General features: G+C 45.3%; 1 protein-coding gene across 2 annotated transcripts in view; it reads left to right on the top strand.

Moving 5' to 3' along the window:
• The window catches only part of LOC143767515 (uncharacterized), a 34,985-nt gene that overhangs the window by 7,545 nt on the left and 5,808 nt on the right, over positions 1 to 21,632 (top strand). The window contains exons 2-8 of one of the 2 annotated variants that reach the window (XM_077255914.1): positions 267 to 416; positions 546 to 725; positions 809 to 932; positions 1,016 to 1,113; positions 1,470 to 1,560; positions 1,676 to 1,788; positions 13,413 to 13,503. In XM_077255914.1, the coding sequence (XP_077112029.1) occupies positions 339 to 416; positions 546 to 725; positions 809 to 932; positions 1,016 to 1,113; positions 1,470 to 1,560; positions 1,676 to 1,788; positions 13,413 to 13,503 (775 nt within the window). In that variant the 5' untranslated portion in view covers positions 267 to 338. The remainder of the gene's footprint in view (positions 1 to 266; positions 417 to 545; positions 726 to 808; positions 933 to 1,015; positions 1,114 to 1,469; positions 1,561 to 1,675; positions 1,789 to 13,412; positions 13,504 to 21,632) is intronic. The other variant, XM_077255915.1, reaches the window with a different exon arrangement.

Below are 21,632 nucleotides of genomic sequence, written 5' to 3'. Positions count from 1 at the left end.
GCTCTGTCTTCGAAGTATCAGGCTCTCTAGCCATCTTTCGCTGCAGTGTGGGTAACTACAGCAATGGTCTCCTGGATCAGCCACTGATTGGGAGCATGGAGGAAATGTCTTAGTCAGAAATTCAACTTATGTTCCAGTCCACACAAGATTACAAAATACAACACCTACATGTTCTATCTTCTGAGATGTTTCCCCTCATTATCTCCAGTAATTTTATTATTACATAGGATTTTTGTGATGTTACATCGACTCATCTTCTCTTTCAGGACTCTACAATATCTGATCCTGTCAGTGAAGATATTCTATATAAGAAAATTTTCCTGATTTACCCATCAAGGATGGATATGGACAAAGACAAGATGGTGGAGAGGATATTACACCTCACCCTAGAGATCCTCTTCAGTCTTACTGGAGAGGTGAGAGATTCTGATGATGCCACATTACATCATTCTTATCTATGGAAATAACAGATGGACAGAACTGGAGAGGTGAGGATTCCGGAAATGTCTTTAGTGAGATTTATTATTGTGTCTCTCCATAACCAGGATTATACAGTAGTGAAGAAGACCTCTAGTGAGCACTGTCATATCCTTGTGTCTGAGGGATGGGGAAGACTGCTTAGCCCAATCGCAGGGCCTCCACCTCACCCCCTGATGCATGAGGCCATCAATGACAAGAAGATACTAGATCTCACCTACAAGATGATTGAGCTGCTGACTGGAGAGGTGACACTGCTGGGAATGCTGGGACATTATACAGTAACGCTATGAAGGGATCGGGGTGATGACAGTATCATTGTATGTGTCAGGTTCCTATAAGGTGTCAGGATGTCTCCATATATTTCTCCATGGAGGAGTGGAAGTATTTAGAAGGACACAAAGATCTGTACAAGGACGTCATGATGGAGGTTCCCCAGCTCCTCACATCACCAGGTAATAGACAGGACTAAATACAAACCGTCTATAATTATCTGTATGTAAACAATGAATTCAGTCCCTGTATGTGTTTCCTCCAGATCTATCCAGTAAGAGGACAACTACAGAGAGATGTCTCAGTCCTCTTCTTCCACAGGACTGTAAACAAGAAGATCCCTATCTTCTTCAGGATTATCAGGTAGATTGAGAGAAGGTGTCATGAGATCTTCTCTATGATGTGTAGATGACTGTGAAGCTATTGTGCTCAGTCTTGTTTTATCCACCAGTATTATACATTTTAAACTTGTGCAATGCAAATGGTGGAGATAACATTTAATAAAGATGACCATAGACATTAGGGCCTCAATTCCTCAAGGTTTTTTGACACTCTTGTGGTGTAAAACACCTACAAATTTTCAAGTTTGTAATAAGGAACTAACAGGTTCGATTTATACAGAACTGCAGCTACAGTATTTGTCTCATAACTACTGCTGTCGTGGTGTTTTTGGTCATACTAATTCCATTTTTCTACCACTTTTACAATATTTGTTTCAGGGTGAAGATCTGACCCATATTAATACTATAGAGACCTATGTGAGGGATGATGAGCAGTGTAAAGAGAAGTTTCCTACATATGACTACCCAGGTGAGAATTGGCTTCTTAATTCCACTCATTCACTGACTGGTACAGGTATTGTGATGCAGTGACTGGTGTTATGTATGTAAAGAATGAATTCAGTCCCTGTATGTGTTCCCTCCAGATCTATCCAGTAATAGGACAACACCAGAGAGATGTCCCCATCCTCTTCTTCCACAGGACTGTAAACAAGAAGATCCCAATGTTCCTCAGGATCATCACTTACATGGAGAGAAGGTGTCATGAGATCTCCCTTATCATGTGTAGACGGCTGTGAAGTTCTTGTTTTATCCACCAGTATTATATGTTTTGGAAAAGGAAAGGATATGTTTCCAGTACACTGACCAGTTAAAATAAAAAAAGTTTATTTGGACGTGATTAAAAATAAACACTGCCTTTGTTAGGGCCCTGCGTGGCCGGGATTCTTCTGTTTCTTGTAAAAATGTTTGTTTGTTATGCGAGAAAATTCTATATAAACGATTGAAGAAAAAATAAACAATAAAAACAACTTGACTAAGGGCGCACCTTTGCGCCAGAAACGCGTCAGGTCGTTTTTATTGTTTTATTTTTAATCCTGTCCAAATAAAGTTTTTCTCCAGTCACCTTCCACGACAGCAGTATCGGAGGATGTCTCCCCGCCCTAATAGGGGGCAGGAAACAGAGAGGTCAAATACCCCTCCCCTTCTTGCAACCTCCAGTGTTTTTCCGGTCCCCTATGGGGCATGAAGAGGTTTCCAATAGTGCTGCCGTGGCCGGCGATCGGGAGCGCTGTTATCTGCATATGCCGGGCAGTCGAGGTCGGGGGCTTCGCTCTCCTCCTATGACTGCTCCCATCTCCGTGCGACTTGGGACCCCTAATCTGCCCTTCCTGCGCCTTCTCGGAAGGTAAAGCAGGGCGGTGAAGTGCATCGGGGTCCTCCTGTAGCTCCCCGACTCTCTCCTCCCTCCTCGCCGCTGCCAGAGGCTGCGCGCGCATCGGAAGTGACGCGCCCAAACTTTCGGCTTGATCTCCATGCGCTGGGGCACACACACGCTCGCCGGCCGGCGTCCTGATCCTGCGGCAGCCATGATGGGCATTGCTGACATCACCCCCTACGGACCTTAGAGAGGAGGAGGAGCACTAAACTCGCTGGTGACCTCGATACATATATAGTCCTGGTCAGGGGGAACCCTCCAGGTAAGGGCCATCTGTCTATGTCTCCCTGTGATTGTGATTGACCATATGGACGGCGACAAACCCCTGCACTCTGCTTCTGAATAGCCCAGCGTTCACCCTCCTACTGTAAGTAGTGGATGAGGTCCCTTGCTGTCCAGTTATTTATGAAGAGACTCCATCCTTTCTCTCTCGTTTTAGGGAGACAAGGTCCCTGCCCCTAAAAAGGATAAGATGTGTTATGACCTGGTGGTTAAGGAGCAACACTGATATGACCTGGTGGTTAAAAAGCAACATCGGACAAGCTCTGAGGAGGTGGTATCTTTACTGACCGCAGTTCCTAATCCTAACACCAACACTAGAAATAGCCGTGGAGTGTTCCTGTCTCTCCCTAGACACCTCGTCACAGCCTGAGAGCTAACTACCCCTAAAGATGGAAACGGAAAGCTATCTTGCCTCAGAGAAATTCCCAAAAGGAAAGATAGCCCCCCCCCACAAATATTGACTGTGAGTGGAGAGGGAAATAACATACACAGAAATGAAAACAGATTTTAGCAAAGGAGGCCAATACTAATCTAAATAGACAGAATAGGAAAGGATACTGTGCGGTCAGTATTAAAAACTAAAAATCCACGCAGAGTTTACAAAAATGATCTCCACACCGACTCACGGTGTGGAGGGCAAATCTGCTTCCCCAGAGCTTCCAGCTAGCCTGAATATATCATAATGACAAGCTGGACAAAAAGAAGCATAACATGAGCAGAGCAATAAAGTCCACAGCAAATGGACAACAAGAACTAGCAAAAACTTATCTTTTGCTGAAATGGACAGGCCATCAGAGAAATCCAAGGAGAGATCTGAATCCAACCCAGAACATTGACAGCTGGCATGAACTAAAGACCAGAGCCAGGTTAAATAGCAAAGCCAGGAGAGACGATCAGTGAAAGCAGCTGCTACAGCAAAACTCAAGGAGCAGCAATTCCACTTGAAACCACCAGAGGGAGCCCAAGGGCAGAACTCACAAAAGTACCATTCACAACCACAGGAGGGAGCCCAAGAACGGAATTCACAACAGTACCCCCCCCCCCCCCTTGAGGGTCACCGAACCCTCATCAGAGCCCCCAGGCCGATCAGGATGAGCCAAGTGAAAAGCACGAACCAAATCGGCAGCATGGACATCGGAGGCAACAACCCAAGAATTATCCTCCTGGCCATAACCCTTCCACTTGACCAGATACTGAAGCTTCTGCCTCGAAAAACAAGAATCCAAAATCTTCTCAACCACATATTCCAACTCCCCCTCAACCAACACCGGAGCAGGAGGATCAACGGAGGGAACCATGGGCACCACATATCTCCGCAACAAAGATCTATGGAAAACATTATGAATGGAAAAAGAAGCTGGAAGGGCCAAACGAAAAGACACCGGATTGATAATTTCAGAAATCTTATAAGGACCAATAAAGCGAGGCTTGAACTTAGGGGAAGAAACCTTCATAGCAACATGACGAGAAGACAACCAGACCAAATCCCCAACACGAAGCCGGGGACCAACACACCGACGACTGTTAGCAAAACGTTGAGCCTTTTCCTGAGACAACGTTAAATTGTCCACCACATGAGTCCAAATCTGCTGTAACCTATCCACCACAGAATCCACACCAGGACAGTCAGAAGGCTCAACCTGCTCTGAAGAAAAATGAGGATGAAAACCAAAGTTACAAAAGAAAGGTGAAACCAAGGTAGCCGAACTAGCCCGATTATTAAGGGCAAACTCGGCCAACGGCAAGAAGGTCACCCAATCATCCTGATCAGCAGACACAAAGCCTCTCAAATAGGTTTCCAAAGTCTGATTGGTTCGCTCCGTTTGGCCATTTGTCTGAGGATGAAATGCTGAAGAAAAAGACAAATCAATGCCCATTCTAGCACAAAAGGACCGCCAAAACCTAGAAACAAACTGGGAACCTCAGTCAGACACAATATTCTCCGGAATGCCGTGTAAACGAACCACATGCTGAAAAAATAATGGAACCAAATCAGAGGAGGAAGGCAACTTAGGCAAAGGTACCAAATGGACCATCTTAGAAAACCGGTCACAAACCACCCAGATGACAGACATCATCTTCTGAGAAACAGGAAGATCAGAAATAAAATCCATGGAAATATGCGTCCAGGGCCTCTCAGGGACCGGCAAAGGCAAAAGTAACCCACTAGGTCGGGAACAGCAAGGCTTAGCCCGCGACAAGGAAAGCCACCAAAAGGACCTAGCAACCAACTCTCTGGTACCAAAAATCCCAGGATGACCGGCCAATACTGAACAATGATCCTCAGAAATTACCTTACTAGTCCATCTATCAGGAACAAACAGTTTCCCCACTGGACAGCGATCAGGTTTATCAGCCTGAAACTCCCGAAGCACCCGCCGTAAATCAGGAGAGATGGCAGAAAGAATCACCCCCTCCTTGAGAATACCAGCCAGCTCAAGGACTCCCGGAGAATCAGGCAAAAAACTCCTAGAAAGGGCATCAGCCTTCACATTCTTAGATCCCGGAAGATACGAGACCACAAAATCAAAACGGGAGAAAAGCAGGGACCATCGAGCTTGTCTAGGATTCAACCGCTTGGCAGACTCAAGGTAAATCAGATTGTTATGATCGGTCAAGACCACAACGCGATGCTTGGCTCCCTCAAGCCAATGTCGCCACTCCTCGAATGCCCACTTCATAGCCAACAACTCCCGATTGCCGACATCATAATTATGTTCAGCAGGCGAAAACTTTCTGGAGAAGAAAGCACACGGCTTCATCAAAGAGCCATGAGAACTTCTCTGAGACAAAACGGCCCCTGCCCCAATCTCAAAGTGTCAACCTCAACCTGAAAAGGGAGAGAAACATCTGGCTGACGCAACACAGGGGCAGAAGTAAAACGACGTTTAAGCTCCTGAAAGGCCTCAACAGCCGCAGAGGACCAATTCATCACCCTGTTTAATACAAACCAGATTATACGCCCCTCGAAGGTCGATCTTGGTAAACCAACTAGCCCCCTTAATCCGAGCAAACAAATCAGAAAGCAAAGGTAAAGGGTACTGGAATTTGACCGTGATCTTATTGAGAAGGCGATAATCTACGCAGGGCCTCAAGGAAGCCATCCTTCTTGGCAACAAAAAAGAACCCCGCTCCCAACGGTGATGAAGACGGGCGAATATGCCCCTTCTCCAAAGACTCCTTTACGTAACTTCGCATAGCGGCATGCTCTGGCACAGACAGATTGAAAAGTCGGCCCTTAGGGAACTTACAGCCAGGAATCAAGTTAATAGCACAATCGCAGTCCCTATGAGGAGGTAGGGAACTGGACTTGGGCTCATCAAATATATCCTGGAAATCCGACAAAAACTCAGGAACTTCAGAAGAGGGGGAAGAGGAAATTGACATCAAAGGAATATCACTATGTATCCCTTGACAACCCCAACTAGTCACAGACATAGATTTCCAATCCAGCACTGGATTATGTACCTGTAACCACGGAAAACCCAGCACAACAACATCATGCAAATTATGCAACACCAAAAAGCGAATATTTTCCTGATGTGCTGGAGCCATGTACATGGTCAACTGTGTCCAGTACTGAGGTTTATTCTTGGCCAATGGCGTAGCATCAATTCCCCTTAAGGGAATAGGGCTCTGCAAAGGCTCCAAGGATAAACCACAGCGTTTGGCAAATTCTAAGTCCATTAAGTTCAGGGCAGCGCCTGAATCTACAAATGCCATAACAGAAAAGGACGACAATGAGCAAATCAGGGTAACAGACAAGAGAAATTTAGGCTGTACAGTACTAATGGTAACAGACCTAGCAACCCTCTTAGTACGCTTCGGGCAATCAGAAATAACATGAGTAGAGTCACCACAGTAAAAACACAGCCCATTCTGACATCTGAATTCCTGCCGTTCTGCTCTAGTCAAAATCCTATCACATTGCATAGGCTCAGGACTCAGCCCAGAGGACACCGCCATATGGTGCACCACCTTGCGCTCACGCAGGCGCCGATCAATCTGAATGGCCAAAGACATTGATTCGTTCAGACCAGCAGGCGTGGGGAACCCCACCATAACATCCTTTAGGGCTTCAGAAAGACCCTTTCTGAAAATTGCTGCCAGGGCATGCACAGACCATTTTCTAAATTTCTGGCAGTATACTTCTGCCGCTTCCTGACCCTGACACAGAGCCAGCAAGGTCTTTTCTGCCTGATCCACAGAATTAGGTTTGTCATACAGCAATCCGAGCGCTTGAAAAAATGCGTCTACATTGAGCAATGCAGGATTCCCTGGCTCAAGGGAGAATGCCCAGTCCTGCGGGTCTCCACTTAGCAGAGAAATGACAATCTTCACCTGCTGAATGGGGTCACCAGAGGAACGGGGTCTCAGAGCAAAAAACAATCTGCAATTATTTTTAAAGTTCAAAAATTTAGATCTATCCCCAGAAAACAAATCAGGAATAGGAATTCTAGGCTCTAATACCAGAGTCTGAACAACATAATCTTGGATACTCTGTACCCTTGCAGCGAGTTGATCCACACATGAGGACAGACCCTGAACCTCCATGTCAGCACCAGAATCCTGAACCACCCAGAGATTAAGGGGAAAAAAAAGACAAAACAGGCTGCAAAGGAAAAGAAAAAAAAATGGCTCAGAACTTTTTTTTTCCTTCTTTTGAGATGCATTCAACACATTATGGGCCAGCTGTACTGTTATGACCTGGTGGTTAAGGAGCAACACTGATATGACCTGGTGGTTAAAAAGCAACATAGGACAAGCTCTGAGGAGGTGGTATCTTTACTGACCGCAGTTCCTAATCCTAACACCAACACTAGAAATAGCCGTGGAGTGTTCCTGTCTCTCCCTAGACACCTCGTCACAGCCTGAGAGCTAACTACCCCTAAAGATGGAAACAGAAAGCTATCTTGCCTCAGAGAAATTCCCAAAAGGAAAGATAGCCCCCCCCCCACAAATATTGACTGTGAGTGGAGAGGGAAATAACATACACAGAAATGAAAACAGATTTTAGCAAAGGAGGCCAATACTAATCTAAATAGACAGAATAGGAAAGGATACTGTGCGGTCAGTATTAAAAACTAAAAATCCACGCAGAGTTTACAAAAATGATCTCCACACCGACTCACGGTGTGGAGGGCAAATCTGCTTCCCCAGAGCTTCCAGCTAGCCTGAATATATCATAATGACAAGCTGGACAAAAAGAAGCATAACATGAGCAGAGCAATAAAGTCCACAGCAAATGGACAACAAGAACTAGCAAAAACTTATCTTTTGCTGAAATGGACAGGCCATCAGAGAAATCCAAGGAGAGATCTGAATCCAACCCAGAACATTGACAGCTGGCATGAACTAAAGACCAGAGCCAGGTTAAATAGCAAAGCCAGGAGAGACGATCAGTGAAAGCAGCTGCTACAGCAAAACTCAAGGAGCAGCAATTCCACTTGAAACCACTAGAGGGAGCCCAAGGGCAGAACTCACAAAAGTACCATTCACAACCACAGGAGGGAGCCCAAGAACGGAATTCACAACAAAGATGCCCAGCCGCAAGTGTGGTGCATTGGCGTCCAAGCTTCCATCCACTTATAAGAAAAAGCTCTGCCAACCATGCACGGATGAAGTGCTACATAGTGAACAGCCCTATCTTCTGGACAGCGTCAGAACCCTCATCAGACAGAAGGTCCAGTCCTCTATGGCGGCCCTGTCTCAAGCCCCGACACCACAGCCCCCTCCTCCTAAGAAAAGGAAGATTGCTCCTGTTGATCCATACCTCGGGTTCAGAGGACATTTGGGAGAATGAGGGTTCAACTTCCACCCCCAAATCTGATAATAAAAAATATCTCTTCTCTTCCGAGGATATGGAAGAGCTAATCTCTATGGTGAGGGGCACCATGGGGGTGGAGGAGGAAGTAGCGAGCCACTCTGTTCAGGATGATATGTTTGGGGGGTTAAACCCTGGGACCCCGAAGGGGTTCCCTATACATGAAAATATTGAAAATCTTGTCCTTCATGAGTGGGGCCTACCTGAGAAAGGTTTGAGTGTCCCATCAGAATTAAAGAATCGTTTCCCTCTTGATGGGGACTCTTCTTTATGGGAAATTCCTAAAGTGGATGTACAGGTGTCCAGGGTAACCAAAAAAAAGGCTCTAACCTTTGAGGATTCCTCTCAGCTCAAAGATCCTATGGATCGAAAAATCGAGAGCTTATTAAGGAAATTCTGGGACACATCTACTAATCTGCTGAAAACAAATGTGGCCTCAACATGTGTTGCCAGATCCCTATTTCTCTGGCTATGTACCTTAGAAAACCACCTTTCTCAGGGGACATCAAGGGAAGAGATTCTAAATTCCCTACCACGTCTTCAGAAGGCAACAGGGTTCCTTGCGGATGCTTCCGCTGAATCTGTATGGGTAGCTGCTAGGTCTGCAGTTCTCTCTAATTCCACTAGGAGAGCTCTATGGGTTAAATCCTGGGGAGGTGACATTACTTCCAAGTCCAAACTGTGTGTTATTCCCTTTCAGGGACATTACATGTTTGGGCCAGTCCTTGATGAGATCCTAGATAAGTCTACAAATAGAAAGCTCTTCCGGAGCAGAAAAGCTCTAGGAAACGTTTTTTTTCGTCCCTCCCGTGAGCAAGCACCCCAGAGAGATTACAGGGGTAAAAGTAAAACGGGAGCTACCCCAAAGGGGGTAAAACCAAGAATATCATTGTCCCCCAGCCCCAGCAGCCCCCTGAGAAGCAATGACTGCTCTCCGGTCGGGGGCCGACTCTCGGGTTTTCTCTCCCAATGGCAGGCCATCACCACAAATCAGTGGGTCCTGCGTACCATACAGGAAGGCCTGAGGTTAGAATTCGAGAGTCCTCACCATTTGACAATTGCCTCCCTACAATCTCCACACCTTCAATAATCCCTGATTGCAGATATTCTCGGTTTGCTTCTGGCAGGAGTAATCTCCCGGGTACCTCATCAGGAAATGGGAGAGGGTCACTATTCTCACCCATTTTTGGTAAAAAAGCCCTCTGGGAAACACCGGATTATCATAAACCTGAAACCTCTAAATCAGGTGATCAAATATCAAAGATTCAAAATGGAATCAATCAGATCCGCAATCCCGCTGATTGGTCAGGACTGGGTAATGGCTACGTTAGATCTGAGGGACGCATACTATTATGTGTTGATGCATCCCGACCACAGGAAGTTCCTCTGATTTGCAGTGTCCCAAAACCATCGAGTCAGCCATTATCAATTCAATGTCCTTCCATTCGGAGTCTTGTCAGCTCCACGGGTCTTTACCAAGATCATGTCAGAAGCAGTAATCTTCATCCGTCAACAAGGGATCTGTATCATCCCGTACCTAGACGATTTCCTTATTGTCGCCCCATCCATTCCTCGTCTGAATCAGGATGTGACGAAGGTCCTCGATATCCTGAGATCTCTGGGGTGGATTCCAAACTTGGAGAAGTCGGACCTCCATCCATCTTCGAGAAAAAAATTCTTAGGAGTTCTTCTGGACTCGGGGGAAAGAATGTCCTTACCCAGGGACCGTCAGGTCGATCTCGTCCACAGGATTTCCAGGTTCAGGAATCAGAGGACCCAGACCTTAAGAGACTCGATGTCAATCCTGGGTTCATTGACGTCATGCATCCAAGCAGTCTCCTGGGCCCAGGCCCATACAACAATCCTTCAGCCATGATAGAAGGTTTCCACTTCCAGGGGTTGTGGCCCCCAAACATCAGATCCAGCTCCTCAAATCTGAGGGAACTAAAAGCGGTGGAGGAGGCTCTAAAAGCAGCATCTGTCTTCATCCAAGGTCACCATGTACGTGTAATGTCCAACAACACGACTACAGTGGCCTACCTCAGACATCAGGGAGGCACGAAATACACCAGCCTGAAGTTAACCGCTGCAAAGATTTTTTTCCTGGGCAGAAAAACGCCTCTTGTCCATCACGGCAGTACACATAAAGGGATCAGACAATGCCCAGGCAGACTTCCTCAGCAGGAGAGATTTCCATCCTGGAGAATTGTCTCTAAACCAAGAGGTATTCCTATCCCTGGTCCGGAGATGGGGAAGTCCCAACGTGGATCTGTTTGCCAACAGTCAGAACACGAAGTCAAGCATTTTCTTCTCCTTTAACCCCTCAAACGAAGCACAGGGACTGGATGCCTTCTCACATCCTTGGAAGTTTGCTCTGGCATACGTCTTCCTGCCAATTCCTATGTTACCAAGAACGCTACAAAAGATCTGGGCAGACCGAGTCACGATTCTGGTAGCACCAATGTGGCCAGGAAAAAGCTGGTACGGTGCGTTAACAGACATGTCTCTAGAAGGTCCGATACTTCTACCTCAGAGAGTCGACCTTCTTCAGCAGGGACCCCTGCTTCACCCAGACTTACACAGATTGAAACTGGCAGCCTGGTTACTGAGGCCGAGATTCCGAGAGCCATAGGTCTCTCAGATGATGTAATTCAAACCCTACAAAAAAGTAGGAAACCAATAACTAACACCATCTATGGCAAGGTTTGGAAAACATTTTCATCCTGGTGTTTCCCAAACAAACCCGATCCATTCCATCCCAACATTGCACAAATCTTAGATTTTCTCCGGAAGGGACTGGATTTAGGCCTCTCATCTAGTACTCAAAAAGTTCAGGTGTCGGCACTCAGTTCTTTCTTTGATCAGGATGTAACAGGCCACCGTTGGGTTAGTTTCATGACATCTGCAACTAGGATTCGCACTAGGCTCCATGTCCAGACTCCTCCTTGGGATTTGAACCTTGTCCTAAATAGTCTGACCGGGGACCCCTTTGAACCCTTACCAGCCACCAGCTTAAAAATCCTGACCCTCAAGCCTGTCTTCCTAGTAGCAATCACTACCGCTAGGCGTATAGGAGAGCTAGAGGCTTTCAGTACAAGAGCCATACTTAACCATAACCATGGATAGCATAATCCTTAAGTTAGACCCTTCCTTTATGCCTAAGGTGGTCTCAGACTTCCACAGAAGTCAGGATATTATTCTACCCTCATTCTGTCCAAATCCCTCTAATCCAAAGGAAGAAGCCTTTCACACCCTGGATGTCCGCATGGTGGTCCTGTTCTACCTCCAACAAACAGAAGGTTGAAGGATAGACCAAAACCTATTTGTCCAGTTGTCAGGACGGAATAAAGGCAAAGCAGCAAAAAGTACGATCGCTAACTGGATCAAACAGGTCTTTTGTCTTGCATACTCATCCCAGAAGCTTGCACCTCCAGCATCACTGAAAGCTCACTCCACCTGTTCAGTTTCGACTTCCTGGGCAGAGAGCGGGAACGCATCGTCTGAGCAGATATGCAGAGCTGCTACCTGGTCGTCAGTCCATACATTCACCAGGCATTACAGGCTAAATTTCAATAGGGACCTATTTTTTGGCAGACGCGTTCTGCAGGCAGTTGGCCCTCCCTAAAGAAATTAGCTGTTGGTATCACTCCGATACTGCTGTCGTGGAAGGTGACTGGAGAAAATAGAATTAGACTTACCGGTAATTCGGTTTCTAGGAACCTTCCACGACAGCAGTAATTTCCCTCCTTATCTGATATTCTTATTGGATGATTCCTGCACTAAAAGGGAACCTGTCACCCCCAAAATCGATGGTGAGGTAAGCTCACCGTCATCAGTGGCTTATCTACAGCATTCTGTAATGCTGTAGATAAGCCCCCGATGTTACCTGAAAGAGGAGAAAAAGAGGTTAGATTATACTCACCCAGGGGCGTTCCCCGCTGCGGTCTGGTCCAGTCCGATGGGTGTCTCGGGTTCGGCCGGCGCCTCCTATCTTCATTCCATGACGTCCTCTTCTGGTCTTCACACCGCGCTTTCGGCGCAGGCGTACTTTGACATGTTGAGGGCAGAACAAAGTACTGCAGTGCGCAGGCGCTGGGTCTCTCTGACATTTCCCGGCGCCTGCGCACTGCAGTACTTTGTTCTGCCCTCAACAGGTCAGACAAAGTACGCCTGCACCGGAGCCACGGCGTGAAGACCAGAAGAGGACGTCATGGAATGAAGATAAGAGGCGCCGGCCGAACCTGAGACACCCATCTGACCGGACCGCCCCTGGGTGAGTCTAATCTAATGTCTTTTTCTCCTCTTTCAGGTAACACCGGGGGCTTATCTACAGCATTACAGAATGCTGTAGATAAGCCCCTGATGACGGTGAGCTTACCTCACCATCGATTTTGGGGGTGACAGGTTCCCTTTAAGTGGTAACTATGCATGCTACTGTGTCTAGAAAAAACACTGGTGGTTGCAGGAAGGGGAGGGGTATTTAAACTCTTTGTTTCCTGTCCCCTATTAGGGCGGGGAGACATCCACCGATACTGCTGTCGTGGAAGGTTCCTAGAAACCAAATTACGGGTAAGCCTAATTCTATTTTTCATTTTAACTGGTCGGTGTGCCGGAAATGTTTGCTGAATGCACCAGCAGGTTTGGCACCCATCAGAGGTATTTTAGCAAACTCGCTTGGATTCCAGCTGGATACTACCCACGTAGAGACTCCCTGTCCCCTCCTTCCTGCATATTATATGTGTTATACTTGTGTAATGAGAACAGTGAAGATGGCAGGATTAGAGCTGATCATAGATGTGACTTCTCCAACTGTCGGTGACTTTTACAATATTTGTTTCAGGGTGAGGATCTGACCCATATTAATACTATAGAGACATATGTGAGGGTCGATGAGCAGTGTAAAGAGGAGATTCCTACTTATGACTACCCAGGTGAGTAGTAACCACTAAATTCAGGGAAGTCACAGATTCTTCTCAGTCACCGGATGTGGCTGCTTTATCGGTGGTGTATGACAGAAAAACGACTGGCACATCCAAACTAGTGTGAATAGATGCATACCAGGAGCAGCTACCTCCATATATAATATACAAAAAAAGATTGCACTCTAACGTGCCAAAACACGTCAAATATGAAATACATGAAATATGAATGGCAAAATGGCTTTTTGAACATTAGGAAAAAAAATTTGAGACGCTTAGCACAGAATTTGGCCAAATAGTGTGAGCCCATCAACCATCGTCAAGGTGGTCTCATTAAACTGATGGGTACCTGACCTCCCTGTCCAAATGTGAACACTTACCGAAGGCTAATGTCTGTATGCTTGGGTGAATATGGACACCTCTCTCAGCAAAGCCTACATATGGGTTGGCCGGAACCAAGTGTGACTAGATGTAATTAAAAACCAGATAGTGAAGGAAGGAGTGCTCAGTCAGTAAGCTAACATAGAAATGACAGAAAAACGACTGGCACATCCAAACTAGTGTGAATAGGTGCATACCAGGAGCAGCTACCTCCATATATAATATACAAAAAAAGGTTGCACTCTATCGTGCCAAAACACGTCAAATATGAAATACATGAAATATGAATAGCAAAATGGCTTATCGGTGGTGTAGTCCAGCCGTATCACAATCGTGTGATCACCATTTCATCTCTAGACCACAATATTCTCCTCAATACAAAACTGTTCAAATGACTAAGCATTAAAAGCCCTTTTCTGTAGAACGTATAGCCTGGAAGATCCACCTACCCCCCTGAAATTAGGAGATGCTGCCAGTAACCTGCCCAGATCTGTAAACTATAAAAGACAAATAACCTCAAAATGTACTGACAAGTAAAAAAATAATTTGAAGAAAAATATTATGATGGGCCTGTAAGAGAAAGTGGAGGGTAATGATGCTGTTGACTTCCTAGAAACAAGATATCTTATTGGATAAATCTACCTTCTCTCTTTTTTCTGTGTTACTGAATGTGCTCATATGGTCGTTACAAGCCCAGGCCCAGTCCTTCTGGCCTAATTTCACTTTTATGATCGACAACAGTAAATGTGCAGTGAGGCCAAGTGTGAATTTCTGTACAATAACAGCAGAGTTTCCCTTTATCCTGACTTTTCAATTCCTTTTAAAACCAACTAGTTTCAAAGAGGATCACGATAAATATAATACATTACACCTGTGCCATGATATATCTCTAAGCTGTGCGTGACTGGTGGCTGTAACATACATTTATTCATGCCTGCAGGAGATGTGTTGGCATGGCTCGAGCCAAAGTATCATGGATTCACTCCACGTCATAAATTTCATTATGTTTTCAATCCTAAGGAATTCAGATTACTGCACAATCTCTCCTGAAATGGGGGCGCTAATACTTTCTCTACTCTTATCTTTTAATATCTAATATTTCTTCTTGAAACTCAACTGACAGAAAATATTTGCCTTATGATAGTTTAGATTGCCAAGAACCACCATGTCATGGTCTGTATGAAGTTTTGTCTAGTGCTTCTGTGGTTAATCTTGGTGGCCTCCCTCTGGCTTTGGGAGGGCTTTGAATAGCCTCTCTTGGGCTGTCCGTTTGTCAGTGATAGTCCTGCCCTCAGCTGAGTTAGTTGACCCTTGAGGGCTTATGCCTTGTGCATGCTGTCATATAATCCCCCTGTTTTTGACCTGGTATGTTCCCGTTTTGCTCTTGTCTGCTGATTCTGTACTGTTTGTTCGCCTGGTATTGACTCCTGCTTCGTCTTGTGACTGCTCGTTTTGCCTGTTCTCCTGGTACCTCCATTGCTCTCCCAGTATATGACTCTCGGCTTTGACCTGACCATTCTCTTGTCTCTCGTTCTGATTCCCCGCTGATCTCCCGTCACTGACCTCGGTTCTCCTGACCTCCCCTTGGCCCTGCCGGTCCCCGCCGCTCTCCGATATCTCCTCCTGGAGCTCTCTTGTTGTCTCCGCCTCTGACCCTCCCTCTATGGTCAGGTGTCGCAGGTCCTGCACGCCGGCAGTCACGGCCATCCTGGCAAACCCTCCGTGCACGAAAAACCAGGTAACCCAGTTCCCAGGTTGGACATTTGTACTGATCTGATCTTTGCATCAGTCACGGTGTTCCTGATATTATCACTGACCCAATTAAATTTTCCTGGCTTGTGGTGATATTATGGATCCTGTGTGCACTCTTTCTGAGCAGGTGAAACATCTGACTCAGATGATGCATTAACTGAATGTTGAGCAGCAAGCCCTTGTTCAGTCTCAGCAGCAGGTGACTGATACGGTGCAAGGGGCTTTGTCATCAGGAGTCCAGGGGGCGTGTGCCAGAAATGTTACTCTGATTCCTCCTGAACCTCTGGTGAAGTTGCCAGACACCTTCTCTGGAGACAAAGAGAAATTCAGAGTCTTCAAGGAGGGATGTAAACTTTTTCTTGTTAGGACCCTGCTCTTCAGGGGATGAAAGTCAGAGGGTGTTGGTTATTATATCTCTGTTAAGAGGATCCCCTCTACCTTTCACGGCCCCTGAGAGAATGTCAGTGGATGCATTTTTTTGAGGCACAACAACAGTCCGTATCATATTCCTCACCAATCATTACACCGATGCCTCTACCTTGTGCCAGTCTTTACACTGGTTACCCATCCACTCCAGAATCCAGAACAAACTTATTAACCTCACCCACAAAGCACTCCATGGCTCACCACCACCCTACATCTCCTCCCTCGTCTCAGTCTACCACCCTACCCGTGCCCTCCATTCTGCTTATGACCTGAGGTTAGCATCCTCAATAATCAGAACCTCCCACTCCCGTCTTTAAGACTTTTCATGTGCTGCGCCAATTCTTTGGAATGCACTACCCAGGTTAATATAATTCCCAATCACCATAGATTGTAAGATTGGGAGCAGGGACCTCATTCCTCTAGGTATCTGTTTTGATCTATGTGTTTATTGTTATGCTTAATGTCCATTGTCTGTACAAGTCCCCTCTAAAATGTAAAGTGCTGTGGAATATGTCGGCGCTATAGAAATAAAATGATTATTATCATTGTTACTTTTCAAGAGCCTTTAACCCCTTAACGACTGCCTATACGCCTCTTAACGGCGCTGTGGAAAAAGTGAATAGCGCCCCTCAGAGTCTGATTTTCTCTGGGGTTTCAGTTGCCGGGGGTAGCCGAGACCCCACAGAACGATTCGGGGGGGGTTTTACCTACCCCTGTTTTGCGATCGCCGGTAATTAACTGTTTACCGGCGGCTGCAAAAAAAAAAAAAGGCGATGTGTCATTCTCTATCCTCTGATGTGATTGCACGTCAGAGGACAGAGAAATAGGGGGATTCGGGGACCCTGTTATACTTATCGGTGTCCCTGAGTCCTCCTGGCCACCGGCTTCTTCATCCGGTAAGAAAATGGCGGGTGCATGCGCAGTGCGCCTGCCATGATCTGCCAGCTGGCAGCTAGAGGAGTTGGGCTAAAGTTATGGTTGGGGCTAAAGTTAGGGCTAGAGTTGATGTTAGGGTTAGGGTTGGGGCTAAAGTTAGGGTTAGGGCTAAATTTAAGGCTAGGGTTGGGGCTAAAGTTAGGGTTAGAGTAGGGTTAGGGTTTGGATTAGGGGTTGGTATTAGGCTTAGGGTTGGCATTAGGGTTACGTTTGGGATTAGGGTTAAGGGTGTATTGGGATTAGGGTTAGGTTTGAGGTTAGGGTTGAGATTAGGATTAGGGGTGTGTTTGATTTAGGGTTTTGATTAGGGTTATGGTTAGGGTTGGAATTAGGGTTGTTTTGGGGTTAGAGTTGTGATTATGGTTAGGGTTGTGACTCGGATTATGGATCGGGTTGGACTTAGAATTGGGCTGTTTCCACTGTTTAGGTACATCAGGGGGTCTCCAAATGCGACAGCCAATTTTGCACTCAAAAAGTCAAATGGTGCTCCCTCACTCCTGAGCTCTGCCGTGCGCCCAAACAGTGGTTTACCCCCACATATGGGGCATCAACGTACTTGGGATTAATTGGACAATAACTTTTGGGGTCCAATTTCTCCTGTTACCCTTGTGAAAATAAAAACCTGGGAGCTAAAAAATCTTTTTTGTGGAAAAAAATATTTTTTATTTTACATAGTTACATAGTTATTAAGGTTGAAGGAAGACTTTAAGTCCATCTAGTTCAACCCATAGCCTAACCTAACATGCCCTAACATGTTGATCCAGGGGAAGGCAAAAAAAAACCCATGTGGCAAACAGTAAGCTCCACCATGGGGAAAAAAATTCCTTCCCGACCCCACATACGGCAATCAGACTAGTTCCCTGGATCAACGCCTTATCAAGGAATCGAATATATACACTCACCGGCCACTTTATTAGGTACACCATGCTAGTAACGGGTTGGACCCCCTTTTGCCTTCAGAACTGCCTCAATTCTTCGTGGCATAGATTCAACAAGGTGCTGGAAGCATTCCTCAGAGATTTTGGTCCATATTGACATGATGGCATCACCCAGTTGCCGCAGATTTGTCGGCTGCACATCCCAAAGATGCTCCATACAAGGCAGGATGGATCCATGCTTTCATGTTGTTTACGCCAAATTCTGACCCTACCATCCGAATGTCGCAGCAGAAATCGAGACTCATCAGACCAAGCAACGTTTTTCCAATCTTCTACTGTCCAATTTCGATGAGCTTGTACAAATTGTAGCCTCAGTTTCCTGTTCTTAGCTGAAAGGAGTGGTACCCGGTGTGGTCTTCTGCTGCTGTAGCCCATCTGCCTCAAAGTTCGACGCACTGCGTTCAGAGATGCTCTTAGGCCTACCTTGGTTGTAACGGGTGGCGATTTGAGTCACTGTTGCCTTTCTATCAGCTCGAACCAGTCTGCCCATTCTCTGACCTCTGGCATCAACAAGGCATTTCCGCCCACAGAACTGCCGCTCACTGGATTTTTTTTCTTTTTCGGACCATTCTCTGTAAACCCTAGAGATGGTTGTGCGTGAAAATCCCAGTAGATCAGCAGTTTCTGAAATACTCAGACCAGCCCTTCTGGCACCAACAACCATGCCACGTTCAAAGGCACTCAAATCGCCTTTCTTCCCCATACTGATGCTCGGTTTGAACTGCAGGAGATTGTCTTGACCATGTCTACATGCCTAAATGCACTGAGTTGCCGCCATGTGATTGGCTGATTAGAAATTAAGTGTTAACAAGAAGTTGGACAGGTGTACCTAATAAAGTGGCCAGTGAGTGTATATACCCTGTAACATTATACTTTTCCAGAAACTTATCCAGTCCCCTCTTAAATTTAAGTAATGAATCACTCATTACAACATCATACGGCAGAGAGCTCCATAGTCTCACTGCTCTTACAGTAAAGAATCCGCGTCTGTTATTATGCTTAAACCTTTTTTCCTCCAGACGTAGGGGATGCCCCCTTGTCCCTGTCACCGGTGTATGATTAAAAAGATCATCAGAAAGGTCTTTGTACTGTCCCCTCATATATTTATACATTAACATAAGATCACCCCTTAGCCTTCGTTTTTCCAAACTAAATAGCCCCAAGTGTAATAACCTATCTTGGTATTGCAGACCCCCCAGTCCTCTAATAACTTTGGTCGCTCATCTCTGCACCCGCTCTAGTTCAGCTATGTCTTTCTTATACACCGGAGACCAGAACTGTGCACAGTATTCTAAGTGTGGTCGAACTAGTGACTTGTATAGAGGTAAAATTATGTTCTCCTCATGAGCATCTATGCCTCTTTTAATGCATCCCATTATTTTATTTGCCTTAGAAGCAGCTGCCTGACACTGGCCACTGAATATGAGTTTGTCATCCACCCATACACCCAGGTCTTTTTCATTGATGGTTTTGCCCAGAATTTTAGAATTAAGCACATAGTTATACATCATATTACTTTTACCCAAGTGCATGACCTTACATTTATCCCCATTAAAGCTCATTTGCCATTTATCAGCCCAAGCTTCTAGTTTACACAAATCATCCTGTAATATAAAATTGTCCTCCTCTGTATTGATTACCCTGCAGAGTTTAGTGTCATCTGCAAATATTGAAATTCTACTCTGAATGCCCCCTACAAGGTCATTAATAAATATGTTAAAAAGAAGAGGGACCAATACTGACCCCTGTGGTACCCCACTACTAACCGCGACCCAGTCCGAGTGTACGCCATTAATAACTACCCTTTGTTTCCTATCCCTGAGCCAGCTCTCAACCCACTTGCACATATTTTCCCCTATCCCCATTATTCTCATTTTATGTATCAACCTTGTGTGGCACCATATCAAAAGCTTTTGAAAAGTCCATATACACTACATCTACTGGGTTCCCTTGGTCCAGTCCGGAACTTACCTCTTCATAGAAGCTGATCAAATTAGTCTGACATGAGCGGTCCCTAGTAAACCCGTGCTGATACTGGGTCATGAGGTTATTCCTCTTCAGATACTCCAGTATAGCATCCCTTAGAATGCCCTCCAGGATTTTACCCACAGTAGAGGTTAAGCTTACTGGCCTATAATTTCCGAGTTCAGTTTTTGTCCCCTTTTTGAATATTGGCACCACATTTGCTATACGCCAGTCCTGTGGTACAGACCCTGTTATTATGGACTCTTTAAAGATTAAAAATAATGGTCTATCAATGACTGTACTTAATTCCTGCAGTACTTGGGGGTGTATCCCATCCGGGCCCGGAGATTTGTCAATTTTTGTGATTTTTAGACGCCGCCGTACTTCCTGCTGGGTTAAGCAGGTAACATTTAATTGGGAATTTTTATCACTAGTCATATTGGCTGCCATGGGATTTTCTTTTGTAAATACTGATGAAAAAAAGTCATTTAGCATATTGGCTTTTTCCTCATCCTCATCCACCATTTCACCCAGACTATTTTTAAGGGGGCCAACACTATCATTTTTTAGTTTCTTACTATTTATGTAGTTAAAGAATATTTTGGGGTTATTTTTGCTCTCTCTAGCAATGAGTCTCTCTGTCTCAATCTTTGCTGCCTTGATTTGCTTTTTACAGAATTTATTTAATTTTTTGTATTTATTTAATGCCTCCTCACTACCTACTTCCTTTAATTCCCTAAATGCTTTCTTTTTGTCACTTATTGCACCCCTTACAGCTTTATTTAGCCATATTGGTTTCCTCCTATTTCTAGTATGTTTATTCCCATACGGTATATACTGTGCACAGGTCCTATCCAGGATGCTAATAAACGTCTCCCATTTTCTTTGTGTACTTTTATGTCTCAGGATATCATCCCAGTTAATTGCACCAAGATCCTCTCTCATCCGTTGGAAATTTGCCCTGCTGAAGTTTAGTGTCCGTGTAACCCCCCTACTACACATCTTATTAAAGGAGACATGAAAACTTATTCTTTTGTGATCACTATTCCCCAAGTGACCCCCAACCCTTATATTTGATATGCGGTCTGGCCTGTTTGTTAATATTAGGTCTAGCAGTGCCCCCCTTCTTGTTGGGTCCTGAACCAGTTGAGAAAGGTAATTGTCTCTCATAGTTGTCAAAAACCGATTACCTTTACTGGAACTGCAGGTTTCTGTTCCCCAATCTATTTCAGGGTAGTTGAAGTCCCCCATAATAATGACTTCTCCTTGAGTCGCAGCTTCATCTATTTGCTTTATGAGGATATTCTCCATTGATTCCATTATTTTTGGGGATTTATAACAAACCCCTATCAGTAATTTATTATTTTTCCCCCTCCCCTTATCTCCACCCACAGGGACTCTACATTTTCATTAGATTCACCTATATTATCACGCAGGATGGGTTTTAAGGTCGATTTTACATACAGACACACCCCACCCCCACGCTTATCTGTACGGTCATTTCTGAACAGGCTATAGCCCTGCAAGTTAACAGCCCAGTCATGGCTCTCATCCAGCCATGTTTCAGATATCCCCACCATATCATAATTATGTTCCAACAACATTAGTTCTAATTCATCCATTTTGTTGGCGAGGCTTCTGGCATTAGTATACATGCACTTGATGTTACTCTCTGTACCTCTATTCTTTCTTAAATTACTAACTGTTCTAACCCCACCCCCCATGCCACCACCACCCCCAACT

Source organism: Ranitomeya variabilis, chromosome 4 (genome assembly GCF_051348905.1).
Source record: "Ranitomeya variabilis isolate aRanVar5 chromosome 4, aRanVar5.hap1, whole genome shotgun sequence".
In the NCBI taxonomy this organism is placed as follows: domain Eukaryota; kingdom Metazoa; phylum Chordata; class Amphibia; order Anura; family Dendrobatidae; genus Ranitomeya; species Ranitomeya variabilis.
This window is presented reverse-complemented; position numbering and strand designations above follow the sequence as displayed.